A 25,180-nucleotide genomic window follows, 5' to 3' on the forward strand; every position below is an offset into this window, starting at 1 on the left:
CAGTTGTCCCTCCAATTTATACCCATATTGTCTCATCATAAAGCTCTTGACCTAGAGGCACATAATAGGTCCTAGTGATCAAGTTTATGATAATAGTGTGACCCATCTGAACCTAAATAGCTTCAGCTGTACCTTGTGATAAAAATCATCTCTTTCTTTTTCAGAATATAGCAATGTCCCCTCTGATTTGTCATGTTCAATCCCTCAATCCTCTCATAACCTTTTTGTTGGATTCAACAGAAATACTTCATTTTGATTTCATTCAAAGGCCTTTTAAAACATTTTGGCCAATAAATCACTGCCTTCTCCCTCTCACAATTGTCCCCCCCCCCTCTTCTAATTGCTGCCTCCTCTCCCCCAATTGCTGTCACACTTTCCCAATCTCTGGCCTTCAGACACGTGACCTCTGCTCCCCCTCTCCCAACAATTGCTTTCCACCTTTCTCTGAATTGCTTGCCCTGCCACCCCTTCCGATTTGGACCTACTACTAATACCTCTTTGAGGGCCACTGCCAGTGATGCCTGAAATTAAATCCACTTTGGCGGTATGTGCAAAAGCAAAAGGTTGAATCTTGGGCCTATCCATTCTGATACAGGGATTGATGCCTGCATCCAGTTTGCTTTCCAATTTCCAGGCCTTCAATTCTTCTTATAGAAATTAAAGTAAATATACAATATCTCCCAACAGTCACAACTCATTTTCATTCCTGAGCAACACCAAGGGGCATGTAGATGTGCTGATCAGGTGAGATAAGGTAATCAGAGTGGGAGGAGGTTCATGTGGAGCATAGACATTGGCAAAGACCCATTGCTTTGAATGATCTGATTCTGTTCTGTAAATTTTATGTTATTCTAGGTCATGGCTGGGATTTCCTGTGCTCACCAGCGTTGGGCGTGTTTGGTGGCGTGAGCGGACAATATGGAGAGAAGGCCAAAAATTGGTTTCACGACGTCATGAAACTAGTTTGCGATCGTCTGCTCTGCCCGCCGATGGCAGGCTGAATTTTCCGCCAGCGGATGTTGGGAACCTCATTGTAAAACATCAGCATATCTTTATAAGGTAAGGTCAGCCTGCCGGACTCATCCCCCCCACACTACCACTGTTGGATCGTCAGCCCATGTCGATAGGAAAACATGCCCACATGTTTCACAACAACATATATAAAGCGTGCCCTTGGCAGGCTGCACTTCATTCGGGACTACAAGATTTGTTTACCTACCTTGTTTCGGTCAGCGCTCACAGTCATCAGTGCCACATCACTTTTAGGGGGCTCAAGGGTAGGTCTCTACCTACCAGACCAGCCATAAGACGTGGGTGGCATTTCAACGGCTGAATGGCTAGGTCTTGCTTGGGGAAGGGGAAGAAGAAGCCTCAAGCAAGGGAAGAGGCTGCAGGATGAGAGCTGTACTGGGGAAGGAGGGTAATCCAGGGTGTGTTTTGGGGCACATGTTGTCCTGTGCAAGTAGCCTCAAGATGGTGAGGGCTGAGGAGGTAGTCGCCAAAGGAAACGAGGCCAGATGTGAGGGTATGTGTGTGAGAATGATGTGTGTGAGAGCGATGTGTGTGAGAGCGATGTGATGTTTCTTGAACTGGCAGTGAGTGAGAAGCCAGTGAATGTGTGATGGGCTCGAGTGTGTGAGTTTAGAGTGATAAGATAGTTGCTTTACTCCGGCAGCATGGACGAGATCATTCGTCCTCTATCTGCATTGGATGGCCAACATTGGCACTGATCACCACTGCCATCGCCGACCAAGCCAGAGTGGTAATGTAGCTGCCCCTCCTGCGGCCAGAGCGGGGGTAGACGACATCACAGTGGGCCTCCATGGTGTCCAAAAGGCACTCGAGGGCTGCAGTCTTCTTGCCTTTTGGGGCATGTCCTCTTTGCTGTAGACCTGGACTGGAAACACTGAGCACGGCTGTACTTATATCTGGTACCTGACGTGATGAAGAGGCGAGGTGACGGCATGACAAATTGGAGCCTGCCCGCCCATTGAAATGGCATGTTTCCCGGGAATTCATAAGTAATGCGACAGTTCTGGGACGATAAGGCGTGAAAACCCACCATTGCGATAGGCAGGTAAAAGGTATTTACCCAGTCACGACTGCACCTAGTGCAAACGTGGAATGGTTCCGCCCCATGTCTTTGTCAACTCCAGGCTGACGGGAACAATTTTAACCTTGAGCACTGACGTAAAATTAGTGAAATTAATCACTCATTGACACCCCACTAATTTGGCATTCCATTGAATTCAATTGAAAAGAAAGTCGGATGTGGTGCATAGTGAGTACAGTTCAATGTTATCAGCTCTACTGCACATCACTTGCCTTGCCATTCCACACCTTTGTCCTCATCTACATATTTAGCTGTTGAGTTAAAGAAACTATAGGTGAGTTATGAACGAATATTATGGGCAGGATTTTTCGGTCGGTGTGCAGGCACGATCGGCGAGCCCAGGAGCGGCATGTGAATGGACCGCCGCCACCCGTGATCGGCCCCCACCTGCGATTTCACACTGGCTGGCCAATTAACGATTAGTTAACGTGAAGCGCGCACTGGGAATGCTCAGCACTGCTGGGGTTTGGGCAGGCGCTGATGTAAGTGCGGGCACGGGCGAGCGCTGAATGAAAGCTCTCTGAAGGCAGAGAGCTGCCTCAGGGAGCTGAAGACTTTAGAACCAATAAATAAAGTTTTTAAAATCTGGAAAAAATTGTTCATGCATCACAATCAGTCACCTGAACATGTACATGATGAAAATTCTGTCCATATGTTTTTATTTTCTTTTAATTTAATACCGGAAACCTCATCCCACCCTTGGATGAGGTTTCATGAAAAATGCAAAGTCCGCCTAGCCGATTTGCCCGTCCGCCAACCGTAAGGTTGGATGGGCCACGAAAAATCGGAGACAATTACAACTTTAATTGAACTAATTGGCCTCTTAATTGTCAGTGGGTGTGCTTCTGACTTTTTCACGCGAAACCCTGACCGAAATGTCGCGCGAGTGTGGAATGATGTTGGGACGATCAGCCGACGTCATCCTGCGCTATTTCACACCTGATTGGGTTGGGCGCGCACCCACATGCCGACCTAAAAATTCTGCCCTATGCGTTAAATTTCTTGCTTTTTCCTAAGCCTCCAAAAATCAGGAGCAACATCAACGTGAAACATCAGGAGGAAAATCCCATAAATTTTGCACTAGCTCACAGAAAGCAAGGCTTCGAGTTACATTTCATGCATTTTCGTAGTGATGGCTCCAAAGGCAGAACAAGAAGCATCCACATATACTAAGTAAGCATACAAGGCTCTCAAAGGGCTGACTTTTGGCTTCAGTGGGTTCCCGCTGATCTCCTGTTGTCACTGGTGAGAACTCTAGCTAATTTTTATGATTCGGCCTTGTTAACATTCCATTGGTGAGCTGCTCAGGTATTTTGAGTGGTTGATTGATCAGACGGGCTCGTTAACCCCTTCACCGTGGATCCCAGGTATGCCAAAACAATGGGTGACGATCCTGAGAGAAGACCATTGAGGATTGGCCAGCACAAAGGAACATTTTAGTGGGGCCATCAGTACTCTCCCTGACTTCACAAAGGTCATTTACGGACCTTTTCTTGAGTGGTCAATTGCAGTTTCTTTTAAGGATCACTGGTTAGGCAAGTTCAGTGCCAAGAACATGTTGCACACTCTATCTTTTGGTACTTCAAACTTCAGAGGCTTACTACTGTTGTTATAGGACCCCAATTCCATAAAGCTTTAGCCTGGTCCTTCCATATCAAGGACCCCGCCAAAATGTCAGTGGGAATTGTGCAGTTAGTGCTGGGCTGCAATTTTCAGCTCCATTCCTGCTTGGTAGGTGAGGAGTTTAATATCACCACAACCAGTCCTCCCCACCCCCCAACCAACCCCACTTCTCAAGAGTTAAACAATTTTTTAAAAAGTGATGCATGAATCAATAATGCTACAATAGTACACTTCTTGTCACTCATCTGTTATACTTTATACACAACCATGTACATAAACGATGATTTTACATAGGTGTCAAAAATATTCAAGGAATAGCACCATGAGATACATCTGCAAAAAAAGTAAAACTCGATTCTGGGATAAGCCAATGGAAGCCTAACATTGAACTGATCCTCCTTTGAAAGCTGTCATCTTTTAACATTGTTGCAAATCCCCTCAAAAAACACAGTAATAAAAGATAAATCTCATTTTTCATAATAATTTAACAACCACACCATAGTCAGTCGCTGTTCCCATGGTGAAAACGCTTATGTTAGTGTTGTTTCTATAGCAATTTTGGCAGGCTGGGTCTATCACCAATCACAACAAAATAAGGAACAGCGATAAAGGGAGCACAGAAAGATGCAACACAGTGCCAAGGGGCTGCAAAGCTACTCAATTGCCAACCCTCCCTTACTTCATCAACCAGCAACTCGGGTGCTAGGATGAGGATTAAAGGGATACAGAAGGATGCCATTTTGTCACTGTGTCAGTGCCCGGTTACTTCTGACATTTGTTTGTCCCAACTGAGCTATTTAAAATACATTGATGAAAATAGTTTAAGATGAGGAGAAGTAAGCAGTGGTTTTTAGGTGGTGCTAAGCATAAGTTTCAAAGACCTATGGATTCTAGGGATAAAGAGGGAGAAGGAAGCAGTTTTGAGGTCTGGAAAATTTTGCTTAAAGATTTATTTAATTCAAAAGAAAACAGGGCCATGGGAACCAAAACAATAAAAAGGAACAAATGAAAGATCAAATAGATGATAATGTAATTACCAAATGTTCTGAATATTGCAATATCTTCTCCCTTTGGGGAACAGAGGGTAAGACTTGTAAGGGTTAGCAGGGTGATCATCAACCTATTGAACTGTGTAATAAACAGTCCTTTCATGTATAACAAGTTCTGCAGTAGATTGGAACCTTGAACTGCTGCCTCGGAGGCAGAGGTGCCACCTACTGAGCTACAAGACCTTCTACTCTAAAAACAGCAACATTCACAGATCAACTCTGCACCGAATGTATACAACACAGTCAGAAGTCAAATCTGGCTGAACCAGGCCAAAATACATCTGGCTAGTCCTGGAACCAGTCCAATTCTAAGCCAGGACAAAAGTTTGAATCTCTATCAAGCTACATAGCAATAGTTTTAAAGAAACTGAAATCAGAGAGGCTGATATTCATTTGCAGTAGTGGTGGAAAAATACCGATAGTGGATCAGCTTCAAATTTTCCTTTTCGCTGACTTTGATAGGAAGGAGAATCAGGCATGGTGTCTAATTAGCAGCTGATGCACTCCAGCCAGTTTCTTGCCACTGCCACTGCCAAAAATTAAAGTTAGCCCCCTACTCTCCAGAGTATCTTTCTTGTGCTGCCCTAGGAACAGGCATAATGGCAAGACATGGCAAACTAAATCTGTAAATACATGACAATAGGAGGCAGACAGAAAGTGGTTTTTACCCAGTTCTGGGGAGTTTGACTCACGACTCAGGCTAATAGTGTACCTAAACACTTCTGAGTATAATATCTGCATCCCAAAAATGTGATTATACCCAGTACATAAGAGTTTTCACTCAGGGTTAATAAAATATTCAGATATTAATACTTACACAGCTTTGAGTGTGTTTTTGCTAACAAAATGCTATTTCCTACCTCAACAATTTATACATTTGACTGGAAGGTTATGTAGTCCATATATGTTCATTGAAACACCCTTCTTTTTAAAAATTGATAAATAATAAAGATCCACATTCCCTTTGCATTGTATCCCACTAGGTAAGCATCCAGACAGCCTTATTTTTCATTAACTCATCAACACATGGTCACAGCTCCCCCAAAGAAAATATTGAATTTATACCGAGTCAGTTATCAGTCTGCAAACTAGACGTTCCCGTGAATTCAGTCAAGGGATTCCAATCACATTCAATCACAGGAGAAATTCTGGTCATTTGAACTCCTTGGTTTAGGTTATGATTTAGTATGTTTATATATCTATAATGAAGCTATACTAAAAGTTCTGTGCATAATCGCACACTTTTGTAATTATGCTGACCTGTCCCGCTGACAAGAATCTGATGGAATCAAGTTGACTGCCCACTTTACGCCCAGCCCAATTTTACTCCCCCTTCACTTAGATTAAAATTAACCCTTTCATATAAGCACCGCCCTTCTTTGTCACACTTTAGTGACTGACTTGATTCACTGTGAACAATGCTGTGATAGATTTGCATTTTCAAGCATTATTTTTATGTTTATCTATATGTATGTTTATAATAAAAAACTAATAACTTTATTTTTGCTATTCTTTAGTACCTGATTTCTGTTAGAAGATGCTATACAGTATAGAATGTTATGGTATGACATACCACGTGACAGATATCAAATTAGTAATGTAGGATCTGGAATTTGTTAGAAATTTTCCATTGTCAAGTGAGTAACATAACATTGCATTCTACAGTGACAGAGTATTATATTAATGTGGAACAAATCTTTTATAATGACAAACTCACATACAGCAAGTATAATCACAGTTTTCAGACAACGATTACCATTTGTCAAGGCCTAGGGTTTCCAATTCTGGGGCATCTGGAGGTGGGAAGCACTTCTGTCCAGAAAGGAATACTTCCTGATCCCAGATTATTTTCCAGCCTGGGAGTTACTAGTATGCTGGGGATGGGTTCTCCATTTTCCACTGACGAATAAAGCCACTTTAGTGGTGGACACTTTGTGGCCACTTTAGGAGGAAAAAAGTCAATGATTGAACAAGCTTATCTTTTAATCAAAAGGCTTCTAGTTGATGGGACCTGTGCATAGCCACGTTCCGAAAGCATTTGCAAAGGCCCTCAATTATTCAGCCTCTGAGGCCCTCGTGCTGAGCTTTGAATGCTGGACACTGTGGCAATTCCATTGAAAACAGAACACGTGGTGGGGAACAGCTGCTTTTTTGCCTGCTGCCAGAACTGCCCTTAGGAAAAGGTGGGGGATTGTGGGGGATTGTGGGGAGGTGGGGGGAAGGGAGAAGAGGAGATATGAACACATCCCTGCACTTTCAACTAGGACTCTTACAAAAGCTAGAGGAATAAAAAGACTTGATTGGGTGGTTACCTGGGGGATGTTTCCTCTACTGGGAGACACTAGATCTAGGGGACACAATTTAAAAATAGGAGGTCTCCTTTTAAGGTGGAGATGAGGATATTTTTCTCCTAGATGGTCATTAGTATGTGGAATTCTCTTACCCAGAGAGCAGTGAAGGCTGGGCCATTGAGTTTATTTAAGGCTGAGTTAGATAGATTTTTGATAGACAAAGGAGTCAATTGTTATGGGGTGGAGTTGTAGGCACAATCAGATCAGCCATGATCTTATCAAACGGCAGAGCAGGCTTGAAGGGCTAAATGGCCTACTCCTGCTCCTAAGTCCAATGTCCCAATGAATAGACAAACTCATTCATATTTCAGGTTGCCTAGTTGAGGCATGATGTATGGTGACTCAAAAATGAGTAGTGAAGGATATAAGTTCTGGATGATAACATGAAGTCAAGACAAATTTTGGATGGAGATATTTTTGCATGGAGATGTCCCATCATCTTTGTCACCAGATTCAGGAGGGTGATTATCTCACCTGTCCATTTTTGCATATGTGCTCATCATTAGAGTGAGGGAATAGAAATGATAACTTCACTGATAAGTATACCCTAATATGATTATACACAGTATCGTGATCAAATGGTTCAATGGGTAAATACATAGGGTGGAATTTTCTGTCTGTTGGGAGCCGATCCCCGCTGGAGAAGCGGGCTGCGCCACCATTTTACGTGGGCGGGCCAATTAAGGCCCACCCAGGGTGACGTCCGGCGGGAAGCGCTATGCGCTTCCTGTGCAGGTGGAGGGGGGGAATTCCCCAAAAGTGAGAGCGCTGCCTCAGGGAGATCGCTTCCACATTGAAAAATATTAAAAATAGAAAAAAACATTCCCTAACATGTCCCCCTCATGTGACAATGTCACATGAGATGGGACGTGTTCAAAATTTACGCTATAACTTTAATAAACTTTTAAAAACCCTGCATGAAACCTCATCCCAGTTGGCCATTGACAGGTCGGCGGGCCTGCAGCTGATTTTGCTGTGGGCCCGCCTTCTGAAAATTTAAATGGGCCGGGATGACGTTGGGGGTTCTGCCCGACGTCATCCTGCGTCATTATACGCGTTGGCGAGCGGGCCCCGCCCCCTGCTCGCCGACGGCAAAATTCTGCCTATAGATATTTGTGCTATAAAACTATACACACGAAGTCCATCCTGAGAAAGGGATCTCATAAGGACAGTAGCTGATTTGGGCAGCTGCTCACAGACAACAGAACATGGCAGTGCTTTTGAACCAGGAGGATTCCTTCTCTCTGTGGCTCTGCATACAGTTAAGTTTAGAAAAAAAAATCATAAATACCTTTTTTTGATGGCAGCCTCCAAACGTCCCATTAGGAACCAAATAACCGTGTGGAGCAGATCTGGTTCCTGCTCTGCTCATTGTTGATAAATTTCCATCCAAACTCCTTAAACAAGCATTCAGTCTAAGATTCAAGGAGCCCAGCAACTGTTTCAGGCAGCTGCCAATGAACATCTGGAAATCAGCCCTTACCGACTCGGATCTGTAGGCGAGGATCTTCCGGTCTGTGAGCGGGGGCGGGGCTTAAGAAAAAGCATGAAACCTCATCCACGGGCGGGATGAGGTTTCATGAGGGTTCTTAAATATTTAATGAAGGTTTCAGTAAAAGTGATGGACATGTCCCAACTCATGTCAGGGAAATGTTGCTATCAACATTTTTAACTTCAGAGCCGATCTCCCTGAGGCAGCACTTAGCCTCAGGGAGATCAGTGTGGTCTTTCGCGCGCATACACGAAACAGCACACTCTCGGCTGAGGGAATCCACCCCCGCCCGCATAGGGAGCACATAGCACTTCCTGGTGGATGTCACGCTGGTCGGACCTTAATTGGCCCGCCCACGTAAAATGGCAGCACGCCCCTGATTGGGGGCGCTGATCAGAGGAGCGTCTGCCCGCACCCGTTCCTGCACTTCCCCCCCAACGGAGGGATAATTTTCTCCATAATGTAGGCACAGAATGTTGTGTCCTGAAATTGATTACTTTCCCCCCTATTTAAATGGGAGAGTTGAGGGCTAATTCCCCCATCCCCACCCCTATCCAGTTGGAGAAAATAGGAAACAACACAACAGGGAGGTCTAATTGGCAAACCCGCTTCAAGATGCCACATTATGGCTGGTGTGGGAAATAGATTTTTAAAAATCACAATGATACTTCTGAAGTGGGAGCTAGGCAGGCTATTGAGGCAGAGCTTTACTCTGCATTAGACAGATCTATGCATGACTAGAGTGTTGATGCAGAGACTGGGCACTTGAAATGGGAAGTGTTCTATTCTCAGTACTAATATCTCTCACCTTGATGGGCGCAATAAATTAAAATTTAAATTTAATTAAAAAAAACAGAGCATTGGAGAGTAAATTAAGGCACGAGTATTAAATCCAACAGCAAGGTCAGGCATTACCATTTTCTCAAAGAAAGCAAAATGAAATTTAATATTCTATGATTAGTTAAAATATGCTATATGATTGAAAACTCAAGTACATCATTCGTGCAAAGTGAAAGTAAACTGCCTTTCACGGCCAGTAAAAGAGGTATTTCTTTTTAAATTAAGCATGGGGAAATCAGCAATTTGCTATCAATTTTACTTTTTATATATTCACAACACTGAGATCTGAGAAAAACTGAATAATCTAGTGAATGAAAACTACATTTACCATATGCCACACTGGATTGTACTAAAGGTGAGATACAACTATACAGGAAACGAGCTGCAGACTTTGAAATTATGTACAGTTAGAAAGCTTTAAAATCACACAGTTTAGTCACAATTGGGAGCTAGTATGGATTTGTAGGAGGGGCCTGTGTGTGTGCTTAATGGCTGGGATACAGTACATTTCCCTTGTTATCCTAGGAGAGGGCAGGAACTCACATCGAAACACATCTGGCCGGCAGCAAGTGTGCTCGGAGTGATCGCTGTACAGGCTGCTGATGGTTATATTTTTGTTGCGTGTTCGTTAAACAGCCTCTGAATCCTTCATCTCTTCAAACTTTTCTTGTTCAAGGTCCTTTTTGGTTAGATGGCCGGCTGGCCATATTTGCATAGTAAGCACACTGAGCCAGGTCACAGATTCCATTCTGTCCAGGGGGTCCCTGAGGACCTATCCCACCAGGTAGGCCAGACTCTCCTGGTGGCCCTGGAGTACCAGGTATTCCATCTTTCCCATAGCCAGGTGTTCCAGGGGTACCTAGAAATGTAAGATACAATTTACAACAATATCAGCAAAAATCTACAAGTAGAAAAAAACCATTTGGCTCTTCAAGCCTTTACTCCAAACTACTCAGGCATTTGGCCTTGTTGTCAACCATGGCTCAGCTGGTAGCACAGTTACCTCTGAGTGAGAAGGTTGCGGGTTCAAGTCCCACTCCAGAGACTTGAATACAAAAATATTCAAAAAAGGCTGACATTCCCCAATGAAATAATTCCCCAGGGAGTGTTGTACTGTTAGAGGTGCCATCTTTCGGTTCAGATGTTAAACTGAGGCTCCATCAGGTGGATGCAAAAGATCCAGCACTATTTTGATAAACAGCAGGGAAGTTATCCCTGATGTAATGTGCTTTGGGATGTCCTGAGAATGTGCAAGGGTTCATATAAATGCAAGACTTCCTTTTATTTTTATTTGCACTTTACATAAGTTCATTTGCACATCTGCAAAGTCTTTGTCTGCTGAGTCATGAGGTACATTACTATAAATGTTTATCACCTTTTAATTACTTTTTAACCTTTGTTTCTACTAATTTTAATTGATGGCCTCTTTTATTAATGGTATGCATTATCTTATACATTATTCTGCATTATCTTCTCTATAATCTTTACCTTTTATGAGGTCCATCTTAATATTTAAGCTTCTCTAAACTTTTGAGAGTTTACCCGCATTAAATTTGGGATTATTCTTATTGGTAGTTTTGCATCTTGTTTAGAGATGTGCATATCTCTTCTGGCCAAAATTGTGGTCCAAGTGCGGTTCAAGCATTATAAAAACACAAAGCATGATTTTAATATGGCAGAGTTTCCTGCCCTAACCCCTGAAGAGTCAATGGAGAATGCATCCCTGCTGATACTGGTTGCCCCACATCCATTTAACTTTTGACAGGTAGTAATTGTCTAAGGGCGAGACATCTGCCCTTATCTGGGAATAATCCGATAGCCGGCAGCTCTGTATTCCCAGCAGCACCAGGTTCGAGCGGTCGCTACTGCTGGGACTCCTACCAGTCCTGAAGAAGAGGAGCTAATGGAGGCCAGACTGAAGGTAAGTCTGGGTTATCAGCAGGGACTGACTGTCAGGCTCCAGCAAGGGGAGTGAGGGTGTTGGGGGGTCCCTTTGACAGGCCAGGGGCTGGGGTGGGGTGGTGCGAGTGTTGAAGCAGAGCATGGCCTTGTGGGGGTGGAAGGTGGGGGGGGGGGTTCTCCATTGAGCACAGGGGACCTGCAGAGGAGGTATACCCCCCCCCCCCCCACCACACACACACACACACACACACACACACACCTTTCCCAACAGCATCCCATATAGCTAAGGTTTTTGGGCTACCTCCTTGGCCTGGGCTTCCCCAGGCAAAATAGTGGTGGGAGTAGGATGAGGAACTTAAGTGGCCATTAATTGGGAGACACATCGGGGTCAGGTGGGAAGGTGCCAGGAAAGACACACACTGCATTTTTTGAGCTCCACCTTCAAACCTGCTGGTGGGGAACTAAAAAGTACCACCTATAGAATTAACAGTATAAACTTATGTTTAAGGGTATTATGACTGTTATGGCTATTGGTCCTAATATTTTATTTTTTTCACATACTTATCCACATTTTTTTGTCATTGAGAAAGCTGAAACTACTGTTACCACACCACCATCCCCCCACCCCCCCCCCGCCCCCAATCTCTTCTAAAGTATCTCTGTGACTGAAATGTAGAAAATACAGGTTGCTTGTTAAATGGATTTAATTGGGTTAGGGATATTTCTGAGTGCGGTGTTGCAAGGTTCAATTTTGATACTTCTTTTATTACCAGTTTGTATCAATGGCACAGGTTTAAAAGCTCAGTGAGGCCAGCTGAATAAACAGATGCTTGCTCTGTTGCTAGAGTTGCCAGGTGACCTCATTATGAATGCTTGGCTGAGCTCCAAGACTGACTAATCCACTTAGCTCAACATGCAATGTTTACACTGCCTGAAGCAAAGTCCAAGCTTTGTTTGCTTGATATCTGTATTACCTCTTTGTAACCTGATCTTTTTAGGTGATTTTTCATACACCTGTGTGTTTATTTATCAAGATGAAGAGGTCTGAAGTGATAAAAGCTTTTTGAAATTGATACTGTAAATGGCTGTGGTTGATTGACAATTATGTAAGGTTGCAAGTTGAGCAGAGTTTCTCAAAGTATCTTTTCAAATCCTCTGTTCGTTGTATCAGTTTCAGAATCATTTCAAAGGCTTTCCAGGCTTGCCAATGGTTAAATGGTTCTGTACACAGTGGATACAGGGACAGTGGATATTAAGGATGCATAGGGAACATGGAAGAGGCATGAGGGTAATGGAATGGGTATCAAAGGGGCATGGGAGATTTGGGGGCATGGGAGATACTGGGGTCACAGCAGGGGTATGAGAGACATGGACATGAAGGGCTCATGGGTGGGCATAGAGAGGGCATGAGAGATATATGGGGCATGGAAGGGGCATGGGGTTGGGTAGGAGGTGAGGGATGAGGGCATTCATGATCATGACTGAGCTAATGTTCCATTAAATGGAGGTGGATTTTCTAACCAGTTGGCGTCACCACCTATCTGCCTCCATTGCCACCTTGGGCCTGTCTTTGGAGGTAGTGGACCACACTCCATACCATCCCCGCTTTATCAATATGAAAATAGAGTGGGTGGGGGCCTCCTCAACAGAGATGGGTTTTGTTGGGCCAGGAAACTTCCTAACTCCTGATACGCATCTTTTTGACAAAAGGCCAGCCCAATATGTCAAACAAATATGGAGCAGCAATCAACTAATCCAAAAAAAAAGTCTAACTATGTAACCAAAACCATGGAATATAAGTCAGAGGAATTAGAGTTCAAACCACAGACCACACAGTAAATACAGTGCCAACCTCTGATCACTGAGAAGTAAAGGAAATATTTAATAACTGGAGGCATAATAGAAAAAAGTCACAAGACTGGTCCCTGGGGTAAATTTCCATGGGGGTTCACCTGCTTATCCATTGTAACTTCAGCAGAAGAGTTGTGGAAACCTTAGGTAAACAGGGTTTAGGATGCCTGGTCTATTTTTACACAGCCTAACCTCAATGTCAAGCACCAGTCACATTTATTTACTTTCTATCATCTGGGGGAAATCGGATCATTTTTATTTCTTGCTTCATTATTACCAGTATCAACCGATCTCCGATGCAATAATCAGGTTTAAGACTGCTTAGATATCCCTCTACAATTCCTCTTTAAAAGTGGCCAGGAGCAATTTAGCCAATTTGAGTCAAAATCCTGGAGCTCCCTCCCTATCAGCACTGTGGGTATACACCACACGAGTGGTATTCACCACTAACAGGATGCTGCCGTCAAGCCTAATGATGTTCTGCCCATCACTCAGATGAGTCATGTAGTGTATTAATTTCAGTGCCAATGTGATGCTAGGTATGTAGGCCACATGTCCCAAAGACTGGTGGATCGTATCAAACACCATGTCCCAGCGCTCTTCGCAATGGGCAAGGTACAGACCGTACCCAACCAGTCTGTGTTTGCAAAACTCAAAACACAGTGTCCAACATTAGATGTGATTCCACGATTGGACAACATTTGCTAAATAATCCTCAATGTGCTAAAAATTACACTGAGAACCAATTTAAGATTGTCAGTTGGGCTCATAGTGTGACGCATTTGTGTGTACTGGAAGCTACATATAATAATACACATAGCCCTCTTTGCAGACAGAAAGAGCATGTACACACATTGCCACTGTTTCAGCTAAACAAAATAAGTGACAGCCATTTGCTGACTCATTCCTCAGGGCAATGCCTTGACCAATCAGGGTCAAGCTGTCTGGTTTAAATTTCAAACAATGCCTGGCAGTTAACTGTCAGTCACCATCACTGGTGCATTCACCGTGGCAACCTTTCTACCAATCAGAGTCCACTTGCCAACCATTCAGCACTCTCTTCACATACCGTATAAATTATTGTTTTCCCCTTATATTGGTATTCTTGCAAAGTGTCCCAATGAGTGCAAGACAAAAAGCTTCGGCATGTCTCTTTTTTCAGCAATACTCAAGTTCTGTATTACCAAACAAGGAAATTACTATGTTGATATATCATTCTTTATATCTCAGCTAAGATTAGAAAACATATACTTTAATTTTTAGTAAAGTTAAGGAAATGAAATAAATTTGAAAATCTTACCTGGAGGGCCTGGTGAACCAGGATCACCCCTCTGTCCAATACCCATTTCTCCTTTTTCACCCTTAGTGCCTCTATCACCTGTACATAAAAGAGCACCACTTATAACAGGCCAGGAACTATAGTGAGAATGCCAAGTTTGCTTTTGTGAACTTAAATACGTATTAGGATAAATAATACCTAAATAATAGCTGACATGAACCTCTTTGTTTTGGAGCAATACAAGAATGATGTGCACTTACATTTAATCAGCTCTTTGGTGCCAAGCTTCATATAAAGATTGATTATGGAAAAATACTACATTTGATTCCAGAGTTAGGGAGGAACCTTGCCTGCACGCAGGACATTGAACAGCCACCATTGTGTGTGTGTTTTCTGCATAAACCCATTGTTTGTTTGAGTACAGTGGGGAGGTGATAAAGGTTATTAGGACAATTTTGTGGAGCAATGGGCCTGCAAGATAGGATATAGAAATTATTTTCCGCTGTCAGGAATTTACCAGGTGCTGAAAGTTCCTTCATTTTACCTTCAGCCATGAAAGAGTTTGAACTACAATATCGTGAGGTCAGAGAAGCTGCATTTATCGAATCAGGATGTTCCCGGGAATTACACGGGCATTATCAATATTAACCTTCTGTCCATTTGTTTATGATGTCATCTCTATTGAGGAGACATAATTGATAATTTAAATTGATGACAATGAAAAGCCCAAAGGTGACCTTGACATGAAGTTTTAGCTCATGCCATTCTAATGCAACTACCTTCAATAATGTTGCAATCTTTCTTCACCACATGTTAAGCAATAAAAAACAATGTTTCAATAATAAATATGGAAACTACTACAAGTCACTGTGCACACATAAGGTTCCACTGCCAGTCTGATAAAGCAATAGGAGACCATAGTTGGCCAGAGTCATTTGAACATGTGTGTGCTGATTATGGTGTCTTACATCTTACCACTCTAAGGCATAAATTTATGGTGCAACCACGCTTCTACCTTGCTATTTGAAAGAAATAATATGTAATATTATTGTGGTAGGATTACTAAGTTATCCATCTAAAGGCTCATTGATCTCATCATCTGGCCAATTTTAAAATTTACAAAGTGAATAAATAAATCAGAACTTTTGTCTCAAATTTGGAACCATTGAATGATTTGTATATCAACACACTTAAAAGCACAGTTTAAAAACAATAAGCAAACTCATACCTTTTGGACCCATTGGTCCACTGGATCCTTCAGAGCCAGGTTGTCCAGGTGGCCCAGGTTCTCCTGGGACACCAGGCCTCCCAGGAAAGCCATCAATCCCTGGTGGACCAGGAGGCCCTGGCTTCCCAGGTGGTGCTTTAATGGGTGTTGGTTGAAACTGAGACATGAGGTAGGACAGCCGCACTGTAAATGAATATTACAAAGCCATTATTTTACTGAATTGTCAAAAAAGTCCATTCACAACACCCTGGAGGTTACCATTGGCCGGGAACTGAACTGGACCAGACATATAAATATTGTGGCTACAAGAGCAGGTCAGAAGTTGGGAATTCTGTGGTGACTAACTCACCTCCTGACTCCCCAAAGTTTGTTGACCATCTACAAGGCACAAGACAGGAATGTGATGGAATAATCTCTACTTGCTTGGGTGATGCAGCTCCAATAACATTCAAGAAGCTCGATAACATCTAGGGCAAAGCAGCCCACTTGATTGTCACCCCATCCACCACCTTAAATATTCATTCCCTCCATCACTGATACACAGTAGCAGCACTGTGTTCTACAAGGTGCACTGCAGTAATTCATCGAGGCTCCTTCGACAACACCTTCCAAACCCATGACCTCTGCTACCTAGAAAGATAAGGGCAGCAGGTGCATGGGAACATCATTACCTGTAAGCTTCTCTCCAAGCCACATACCATCTTGACTTGGAAATATATCGCCGTTCCTTCATTGTTGCTGCAACAAAATCTTGGGACTCCCAACAGCATTGTGGGTGCACCTACAACACATGGACTGTGCGGTTCAAGGTGTGTGGCTCAGCACCACCTTCTAAAGGGTAATTGGGAATGGGCAATAAATGCTATCCCTAGCCAATGACACCCACATCCCATGAATGAATAGATAAAATAAAAATTATGAAACTTGTATAGTTTGATTCTTCAGTGCCTGCAGGAGGTATATTGAAACATCCAGGGTCTTGACACAATGACAGACGAGGCCAGCTCATTCACAAAGCCTATATTGTTAGTAGTGTCCAAAACTAAAGTTATAAAAGTAACTTCAAAAATCGAGCATTTTTGTCACTATCAGTTTCTACTTATATCCTATCATTTTTTTCTCTCTCTTTTCTTCTTGGAAGACTAACCTGAGTTAATTTTTTGAACTATATAAGAACAGGAGTAGGCTATTTAGCTCCCCAGCCTGTTCCGCCATTCAGTGAGATCATGATTGACATAACTCCATATACCTGCCATATTCCTGAACTTCAACTGACATTTTCAGAAGGGAGCTTAAATGTCTACCACCCTTTGTGTGTAGAAGTATTTACTAATGTCACTACTGAAAGGACGGAGTCTATATGCCCAATCTAGTGAAAATAGTTTCTCTTTAATAAAAACAGAAAATGCAAACTCAGCAGGTCTAGAAGCATCAGTAGATGTAGTATACTTAGATTTCCAAAAGGCATTCAATAAGATGCTGCACAAAAGGTTAATAGGCAAAATAAGGCTCATGAAGTTGGGGGTAATATTATCACGACCGTGGATTACAGTCCCAAATTTCTTATGGGCATATTGAACTTTTAAGGAAGACGTGTTTTTTTCAAAAGAGTCCTACAAGCAAAGGCACTGAACAAAAGATGGCTGAGACTGTAAAGTAACCACTTTCTAGAAAACTCCTCTGTGGATTATATTTGACCAACTAGTCCAGAGAAACCATCGAATGTCACACCTAAAAAGGTGTCAAGGCCTACTTGAGACAGAGATACTTGAAAGGAAGAAATGACATGCAAAAGACTGAAGTTTAATCTCCCATGGTTGTATAGACAATGGAGACTGATTGCCAGATATCAGCAAACATCAGAAACCATCTCCTGTTGAATTATATTGCAGAATGTAGAAATGGTCTGAGTTGAAAGAAAATGGACTCTGGATGAAAGACAAGTTCATTTTTTACCCTTCCAGGAATGCACAATGAAACGGGTTAAAAAGCTAGCTGCAAAGCTGATTTGTGTGTTTTGGTTCTGGTGTTCTAGTTCTGGTATGCTAATGTGTGCTAGTGAGAGTCGCAGCAGAAGATCATCGACTAGGCACCCCTTTGTAGCTTGTAGGTAAAGGCTCTCTCTCCTCTCTCTCTGTTCCTGGAGGCAAGTCAACAAAGTCACAATCAAAAAAGGAAGTAGGACAGCCTCTCCAGCTAACCTGCAGAACCAAGTGTCTCCAAACCAACTGCTAAACTGCCAAAGTCAGCTCTATCGGAATCACCCAACTTAACAGCCGCAACTATGCCTCATGGAAAAGCCAAAGACTGATTCATATATCTTTTTAATTTTTATTTGGACTCAACTTCTCACTTCTTATTTGTGTGTATGTGTGTTGCATTTTTAATTGTCTTTTCCTCAGGTTTTTAGCAGCTAAGAAACATATTCTTCCTTTGACTCAAGAAAGTCTAGTTAAATTGGCTCCTTCTAAAACATACATTTGGACTGGGAAAAGGTATCCATGAAGAGATCCCTTTTATATTAACCTTGTTGCGACAAACAAAGGGGGTTGAATAAAGAAGTGGAGGCAGCTCATTCCTCCTCACCTGGGAGCATAACCAACGGGGGATCCCATTCTGGAAGTTAATAATTTGGGGTATCTTGTCCGGGATCATAACAAATTGGGGGATCTCGTCTGGGGCCCCGTCGTAACAATATATTAGCATGGATAGGGGATTGATTAATGGATAGAAAACAGGGAGTGTGTATAAAAGGGGCTTTTTCAAGTTTGCAGGCAGTGAGTAGTGGAATGCTGCAATTCACAATCTATATTAATGACTTAGATGAAGAGATGGAGAGTAATGTATCTAAGTTTGCTGATGATAACAAACTAGGTGGAAAGGTAAGCTGTGGGGAGGATACAGGGAGGCAGCAAAGAGATATAGACAGGTAAGATCAATGGGCAACAAGATGGCAAATGAATTATAATGCAGGGATGTGTGAAGTATTCCCTTTGGTTGTAAGGATTAAAAAAAAGAATATTTTTTTCAAAGGTGACAAACTTGTTAGTTTCAAAGAGACTTGGGTGTATTCATACAAAGAGCGCAGAAAGTTAGCATGCAGGTGCAACAAGCAATTAGAAAGGAAAATGGCATGTTGCTGTTAATTGCAAGGGGATTGGAGTACAAGGACAAAGAAGTCTTGCTCAATTGTACAGGTTTTTGGTTAGACCACATGTGGAATACTGTGTCTAGTTTTGGCCTCCACATTTAAGAAAGGATATACTTGTATCGGAAATGGTACATCAAAGGTTCACTAGATTGGTCCCTGGGATGAGGGATGGTCCTGTGATGAGAGGCTGAGTAAATTGGGCTTATACTCTCTGGAGTTTAGAAGAATGAGAAGCAATCTCATTGAAACCTACAAAATTTTGAATGGGCTTGACAGGGTGGATGCTAAGGGATTGTTTCCATTGGTCGGGGAATCTAAAACATGGGAGCACAGTCTTAGGATAAGCAGCCAATCATTTAGGACTCAGATGAGGAGAAATTTCCTCACTCAAAAAGCTGTATATCTTTAGAATTCTCTCTCCCAGAGGGTTGTGGATGCTCCACCATTGAATACATTTAAGGCTGGTCTCTCATGGAACTAAGGGACATAGGGAGCAGGCAGGAAATGGAGTTGAAGTCCAAGATCAGCCATGATCGTATTGAATGATGGAGCAAGCTCGATGCATGGGCCTGTGGCCTACTCCTGCTCCTATTTCTTATGTTCTTCCTTAGGCCAAGATATCTTTTCTATGGTGTGTTGCCCAGGACTGTTCACAGTACTCCAGATACGATTTAACCAGGGCTTTGTATAGCTGAAACGTGACTTCTACTCCCTTATATTCAAGTCCTCAAGATATAAATGCCAGCATTCCATTAGCCTTTTAGATTATTTGGTTATTTCTGTACTAGAATATGTAATATTGAGGAAAGGTGGAAAGAATACAAATAATCTTCAAATAGTTCCACATGCCTTAATAATTCATAACATTTAACACCCATCCCTAACTTTATTGAATTTCTAAGCAATTTTGTTTTCAAACATTTCCACCCAACTAGCAGTATCAAGTCAGGCTTGGCAAAATACAAAGCAAAGCCAGGAAATGGTGGAAACACTCAGCATGTTAATCAACTTCTGTGGAGAAAATGAACAAGCTTCTGTATCAGATGTTGTGCATTAATTGATTGGATGGTTACTTGAGCACATATAAAGAAATTCTTACTGTCCCTAGAGTTGAGTGGAGTCAGGAGATATATACCTGCAATGTTTCATTTTGTGAATAAATCTATCCCAAGTAAAGATAAAAACAAAATACTGCAGATGCTGGAAATCTGAAATAAAAACAGAAAATGCTGGAAAAGCTCAGCAGGTCTGGCAGCATCTATGCAGAGAGAAACAAAGTTAAAGTTTCGAGTCCATATAACTGTTCTTTGGAGCTCTGTTCTTCATTTGCTGTTTTTATCCGAAGTAAAGACTGGTTTTGGATTTTTCCTTCACCAACTTGCTATCAGGTGTATAACTGTGTTGTGTTCATTCTGATAAAGAGTGCAAGTATGAGCCATTTGTTCTCTCCACAGATGTTGTTTTGATCTGCTGAGTGCTTCCAAAATTTTTAGGTTTTGTTTCAGATTTACAGCATCTGTATTTTGTGACATTTTGTTCCCCACAGTGTGAAGCTATCTCTGCTCTGCCAATCTAATGCTTCAACCCAAACCTCAGGAAAGCACGAATGATTATTATTTTATTTCCTTTGTGGTCTAAGTCAGATTATTAATTTGGTCTGAATAAAATTTTTATTTTCTACCCATTTGGAACTGAGTAAAGGCTGCCCAAATGCATTTCATTTACAGTAATCAGAGAAAGGAAAATATTCGCCTCACTGATCATGGATAGATTGAAACTTTGGCCCCAGGACTGTGTTCTTACATAAGTGTAGTACAGTAAATATAGAAATACGAAGTGCAACCTACCATCGAGCTGCTTCGACAGCTCTTCCCTTATAAGTCTTCTCAGTTGCTCCGAGGATGGTGGCTCACCCTAGGGAAAGTAACATCAAGTGTACATGAGTCAATGCTAAATCAATGTATGAGGGGTAATTTTACCGAACTCCACTCCTGATGGGGAATGTTGCCTCCTGATTGTATGTATCAAGAGTTTAGGCAAGCAATTTTAAATGGATGGAAAATATAAATCCAAATTCCCACTATATCCTCTTGGTCGGGTGTGTCTGATTTTGCAAAATCGTTCCTGATTTTATAAGATTAACAAGCCTAAAGTTGGACAGAAGAAGAAATTATAATCAAATATGACTACAGTGGTTGATTTTGCCTTTGAGTTAGGATTCAAATTTTGAAGCTCTGTCCTCTGAAGGAAGTTCTAGTGTGAAGGATTTTGTTTTCCGTCTGAGCTTGCTAACTCTGAACATTAGCAACCAGGGCGGATGTCAATATTCAGGTACTTACTCTTTCTCCAGGTATGCCGGGAGGACCTAATTGTCCTGGTGACCCAGATGGGCCTCTTTCTCCTGGAGGCCCCACTGGACCCATCATCCCAGTGTGTCCTTTTATACCTGGAAGCCCTGGTTCACCGGACTGTCCATTGTTACCCTGGATTCCTTTTTCACCTTTGATACCTGGATCGCCCTGCCCAAAAGAAAAGCAACATGAACCTTGGAAATAAATGAAATAAAAAACAGTATCTTTAAGAAAAATTATTCTTGCACTTCTTTCTCATTTATCCCTATCTTCTGTTATTTCTATTCCATCAAATCCTTGACCATTCTATAATGACACAACAGTTTGGTCACTGGCATTATAAACATAGTAGGACGATTCCGTCTGATCGCTTCTTCTAATGAAATAATAAACCTATTTTGCTGGAAATGGAAATAGAATATGGGAAATATTTTTGTTATGTTAACAAGTCATTAACTTGGGGGTAATATTGTCACGACCATGGCAATATTAACTGGACGAGATCAAATTCACAGGAGGAGAACTGAAACTTCTTGTAGGTAAAGCCAAAAAAGACATAAATCTTACAGAAGTTGGTCTCAGTCTCTTGTTAAAATTAATTCTTATTGTGTTATTTATTTTTCTTTCTTAGACTTAGAGCAAACAAATTTGTACTTATAATGCATCTTACCATGTTCCAAGGATGTGCCAGAACATTTCACAACGGTTAAATTATATTTGAAGTGCTGTTACTGTGGCTGTGTATACCATCATGGCATACATTAACACAGCAGGATCCCACAAACAACATGCAAGATAAAAGACTAATTAATCAATTTCCGGTGGCATTGGTCAAAGGACGAATGTTGGCTAGGATGAGAATCCTGATCATCAACCAGATTAATACCTGGGTTTTAAGCTGAAGCACAAAAAGATCTGGTGAAGAGGATCGCACAATCCTTACAGAACCTCCTGAATTTTATTCATTTTAATGGAGGAAAATTGGTGGGTTCTGATTGCAGCTTGAAATCCTTCTGACCAGATTTTCTCTTCTGCACTCCATCTGGACATGGCTTAACCTCCAAGTGGTAATTACAAAAGTCTACCCTAATATCATAATGCTAACACGCTGCGTGGCTATGCCCCTTTAAAATTCAATTGTATGTTGTCTTGATGGCTTGGTGAATAAATATATTAATCAGCGCAGTACAAGCCACACAGACCAAGCAAATTCCAAATTTGATCCCAGGTGAATGATGATTTCAACTAATCTCAACAGGGGAATGATATTTGCCCTCAGCAGCAATGGACTTAGCTTAACAATGAAATAAATAATATTGCACATCCAGTTGGACATTCTTACATTGGATCTGTATCTCATCAGATGGGTCACGGATCAGTTTATTTGGTTCGCTGATAGTTTAGATAGTGTCAGTGATATTCTATTTGTCTTCATCATTTATCACTTACCCTCTCTCCTTTGGACCCCCGATCACCTAATTTGCCTGGAGATCCCTGCACAAAAGAGCAAAGCCAATCTTGAAACTATTGCATTTTGAACATAATGAGTAGATGCATCCTGTGGCTCAGTTTAGGGTAGGTTAAATAGTAGCCATGAACAGATGATTACTATTAGTAATTAGTGAAAAAAGATATATTGTCCTTTACTTACCGTTTTTCCTGGGTGTCCTGTCTCTCCTGGCTGTCCCTGTTCATAAAGAAAAGATGATAAACACTAACTTAAGGCAGAGGTAAAGTGGAGCAAGTTCATACAAGATTTAAAGACAAGTATTAGGATCTTAAAACCAATATTTTTTGGAACACACTGGAAAATATAAGGGTTCGGAACATGTAAATTTTACACTGAGGGATCTAGAAATGTAATCTGAATTATTCAATGAGCTTGGTAGATCATGATTTTGATTGCTTGAGTATCCATTCAAAACTAAAGTGGCTAATTTTTGCCAGCACAAACTGTAAGTTGTTATTATATAGTGAAATTATAATTAAGCTGGGAAGGGGGGGTTAGTGCTCTAACCTTTTGTTTAACAGATGATTTTATCTGACGAGTAGTGATAGCTAAATACCTGTAAAATTCCATTCTGCGCTATCATTGAAAAAGTACCAACTGTTCTGGCACAGCAGGTGGTAAATGCTGAGCTGCTCAAATCCCAGGGGGTAACTTGAAACAGCTGCCACAACTGTTGTTACAATTTGTATTTTTATTTTGAGATCCGTGCCTTAAATTCAGTGGTTATAAGTCCACCGAGTCTTAGAGATTATTTTTACAAAACTACATTAAACAATTATTAATAAAATAAATCATTTTAAGCATATATATAGGTCTACAAATTACTACTTATGATAACTCCTAACTCCCCAAATTAATCATACTCCCAGGTTACACCTCCATTAAGGCAACAGTAAAAATTAATAAATTTCAACAGACACAGGCAAAGCACACAATACCCTGGACAGTGATATTCACAATGAATTATCTTAGCTTCAGTTCCTGTAGGCAGCAACTTGATACCTTGAGGCTGGAGGCTTGTCACATTTGTTAGATCTTAGGATTCCTTCTCTTTACACATAACCTCAACTCTTCTATATAAATTAATCCCTTTTTAATGTAAATTCCATTGTCCCAACATGTCTTTACAACTTTACTTTTTCCACTATATAAATCTTCCATAGTATTCATATTATCAGTAATCTTTGGGAAAAATAAACACATTGTTTGTCTTAGCCTCTGTTGGCTAGGTGTAACATCTTACCACCTCGTTGAAATTCGCTACTCTGGTTTATCTAAAAATGCAAATGTTCTTCACACCTCACATTCTAAATCTTCAGCCATGTTTACGTATTTAGCTTTTCAAACCTAGCTTCTCTTTTGGTAACTCAAAAGATCCAGACTAGCTGTCCGCAATTCAATTAAAACCCCCACATACACTACCTCACACAGAGAAACTAATCCAAAACCCACTATTAACCTATTTTTACAATAAATCACACTAATGTTATGAAAATTATTATCTTTTCATGACGCCCCACCCTCCTTACTGAAAAAGGAAACATCATAATTTAAAAAGATGGCTTCATTTTCTTAACCCATCTTACATTACCTCATATACTTATCTATATACCCACGCTATTAGATTACCAGATATATGCATTAACATAATATATATACAAGTCCTCAGTATCAACGGAAATCATTTCCAATGTCCAGGTTTTTAAATGTCCAATTTTCTCTTTCAGCTTCAAACTCTTGACAATGCACCTGCAATTAGATTTTCTTGACCAGCCATATGTATAACCTGTAGATTAAATAGTTGCAGTAATAAACTTCATCTGAATAGCCTTGCACTCTTTTGATAACTCAAAAGATCCAGACTAGCTGTCTGCAATTCAGTTAAAACCCCCACACATACTACGTCACACAGAGAAACTAATCCAAACTCCACCATCAACCTACCTTTACAATAAATTACAATAATATGAAAATTATTATATTTTCATGGCACTAACATATCGAGTTCAGCCCTGTAGCATCATCATTAGCGTGTTGATCCTTAGGGTACTAATTTATAGTGTTTCTCTCTATGCCATCAATAATGTGTTTATGTAATAATTTTAATGCTAGGGCTTAAAAAACAGTTCTGCCAAGAAACCAGAATTGAGAAAGCACACTACTGGCCTAATGCAGGATGAGATTCTCCCTTCTGTGCTGTTTTATGGCAGGAAGTTTGTCTTTGCCAATATATACAGAACATATTTAATAAAAACAATTCCCCCTCAGTTGTGAGAAAAAGGAATAAGACAAATGATTCTCACCCGTGATCCTGGTAGTCCCTGGAGCCCTGGAAAACCTGGATCTCCATTTGTTCCTTTAGAGCCCTTTGATCCCTAAAATTCAAAATAAGTTCAGGTGAAAAATAGGTTATTCCCTAAAATCTGGAAGAATAAACAAA

General features: G+C 41.3%; 1 protein-coding gene across 1 annotated transcript in view; it reads right to left on the minus strand.

Moving 5' to 3' along the window:
- Positions 1 to 10,089: 10,089 nt before the first annotated feature.
- col22a1 (collagen, type XXII, alpha 1) overlaps positions 10,090 to 25,180 on the minus strand; it is a 142,611-nt gene continuing 127,520 nt past the window's right edge. The window contains exons 41-48 of the mRNA XM_078541247.1: positions 25,044 to 25,115; positions 22,882 to 22,917; positions 22,680 to 22,724; positions 21,219 to 21,398; positions 20,727 to 20,793; positions 15,729 to 15,911; positions 14,522 to 14,599; positions 10,090 to 10,327 (exon numbers count right to left, since the gene is read on the minus strand). Of these exons, the coding sequence (XP_078397373.1) occupies positions 10,140 to 10,327; positions 14,522 to 14,599; positions 15,729 to 15,911; positions 20,727 to 20,793; positions 21,219 to 21,398; positions 22,680 to 22,724; positions 22,882 to 22,917; positions 25,044 to 25,115 (849 nt within the window). The 3' untranslated portion in view covers positions 10,090 to 10,139. The remainder of the gene's footprint in view (positions 10,328 to 14,521; positions 14,600 to 15,728; positions 15,912 to 20,726; positions 20,794 to 21,218; positions 21,399 to 22,679; positions 22,725 to 22,881; positions 22,918 to 25,043; positions 25,116 to 25,180) is intronic.

The sequence above is a fragment of the Cetorhinus maximus genome, chromosome 4 (genome assembly GCF_964194155.1).
Source record: "Cetorhinus maximus chromosome 4, sCetMax3.hap1.1, whole genome shotgun sequence".
In the NCBI taxonomy this organism is placed as follows: domain Eukaryota; kingdom Metazoa; phylum Chordata; class Chondrichthyes; order Lamniformes; family Cetorhinidae; genus Cetorhinus; species Cetorhinus maximus.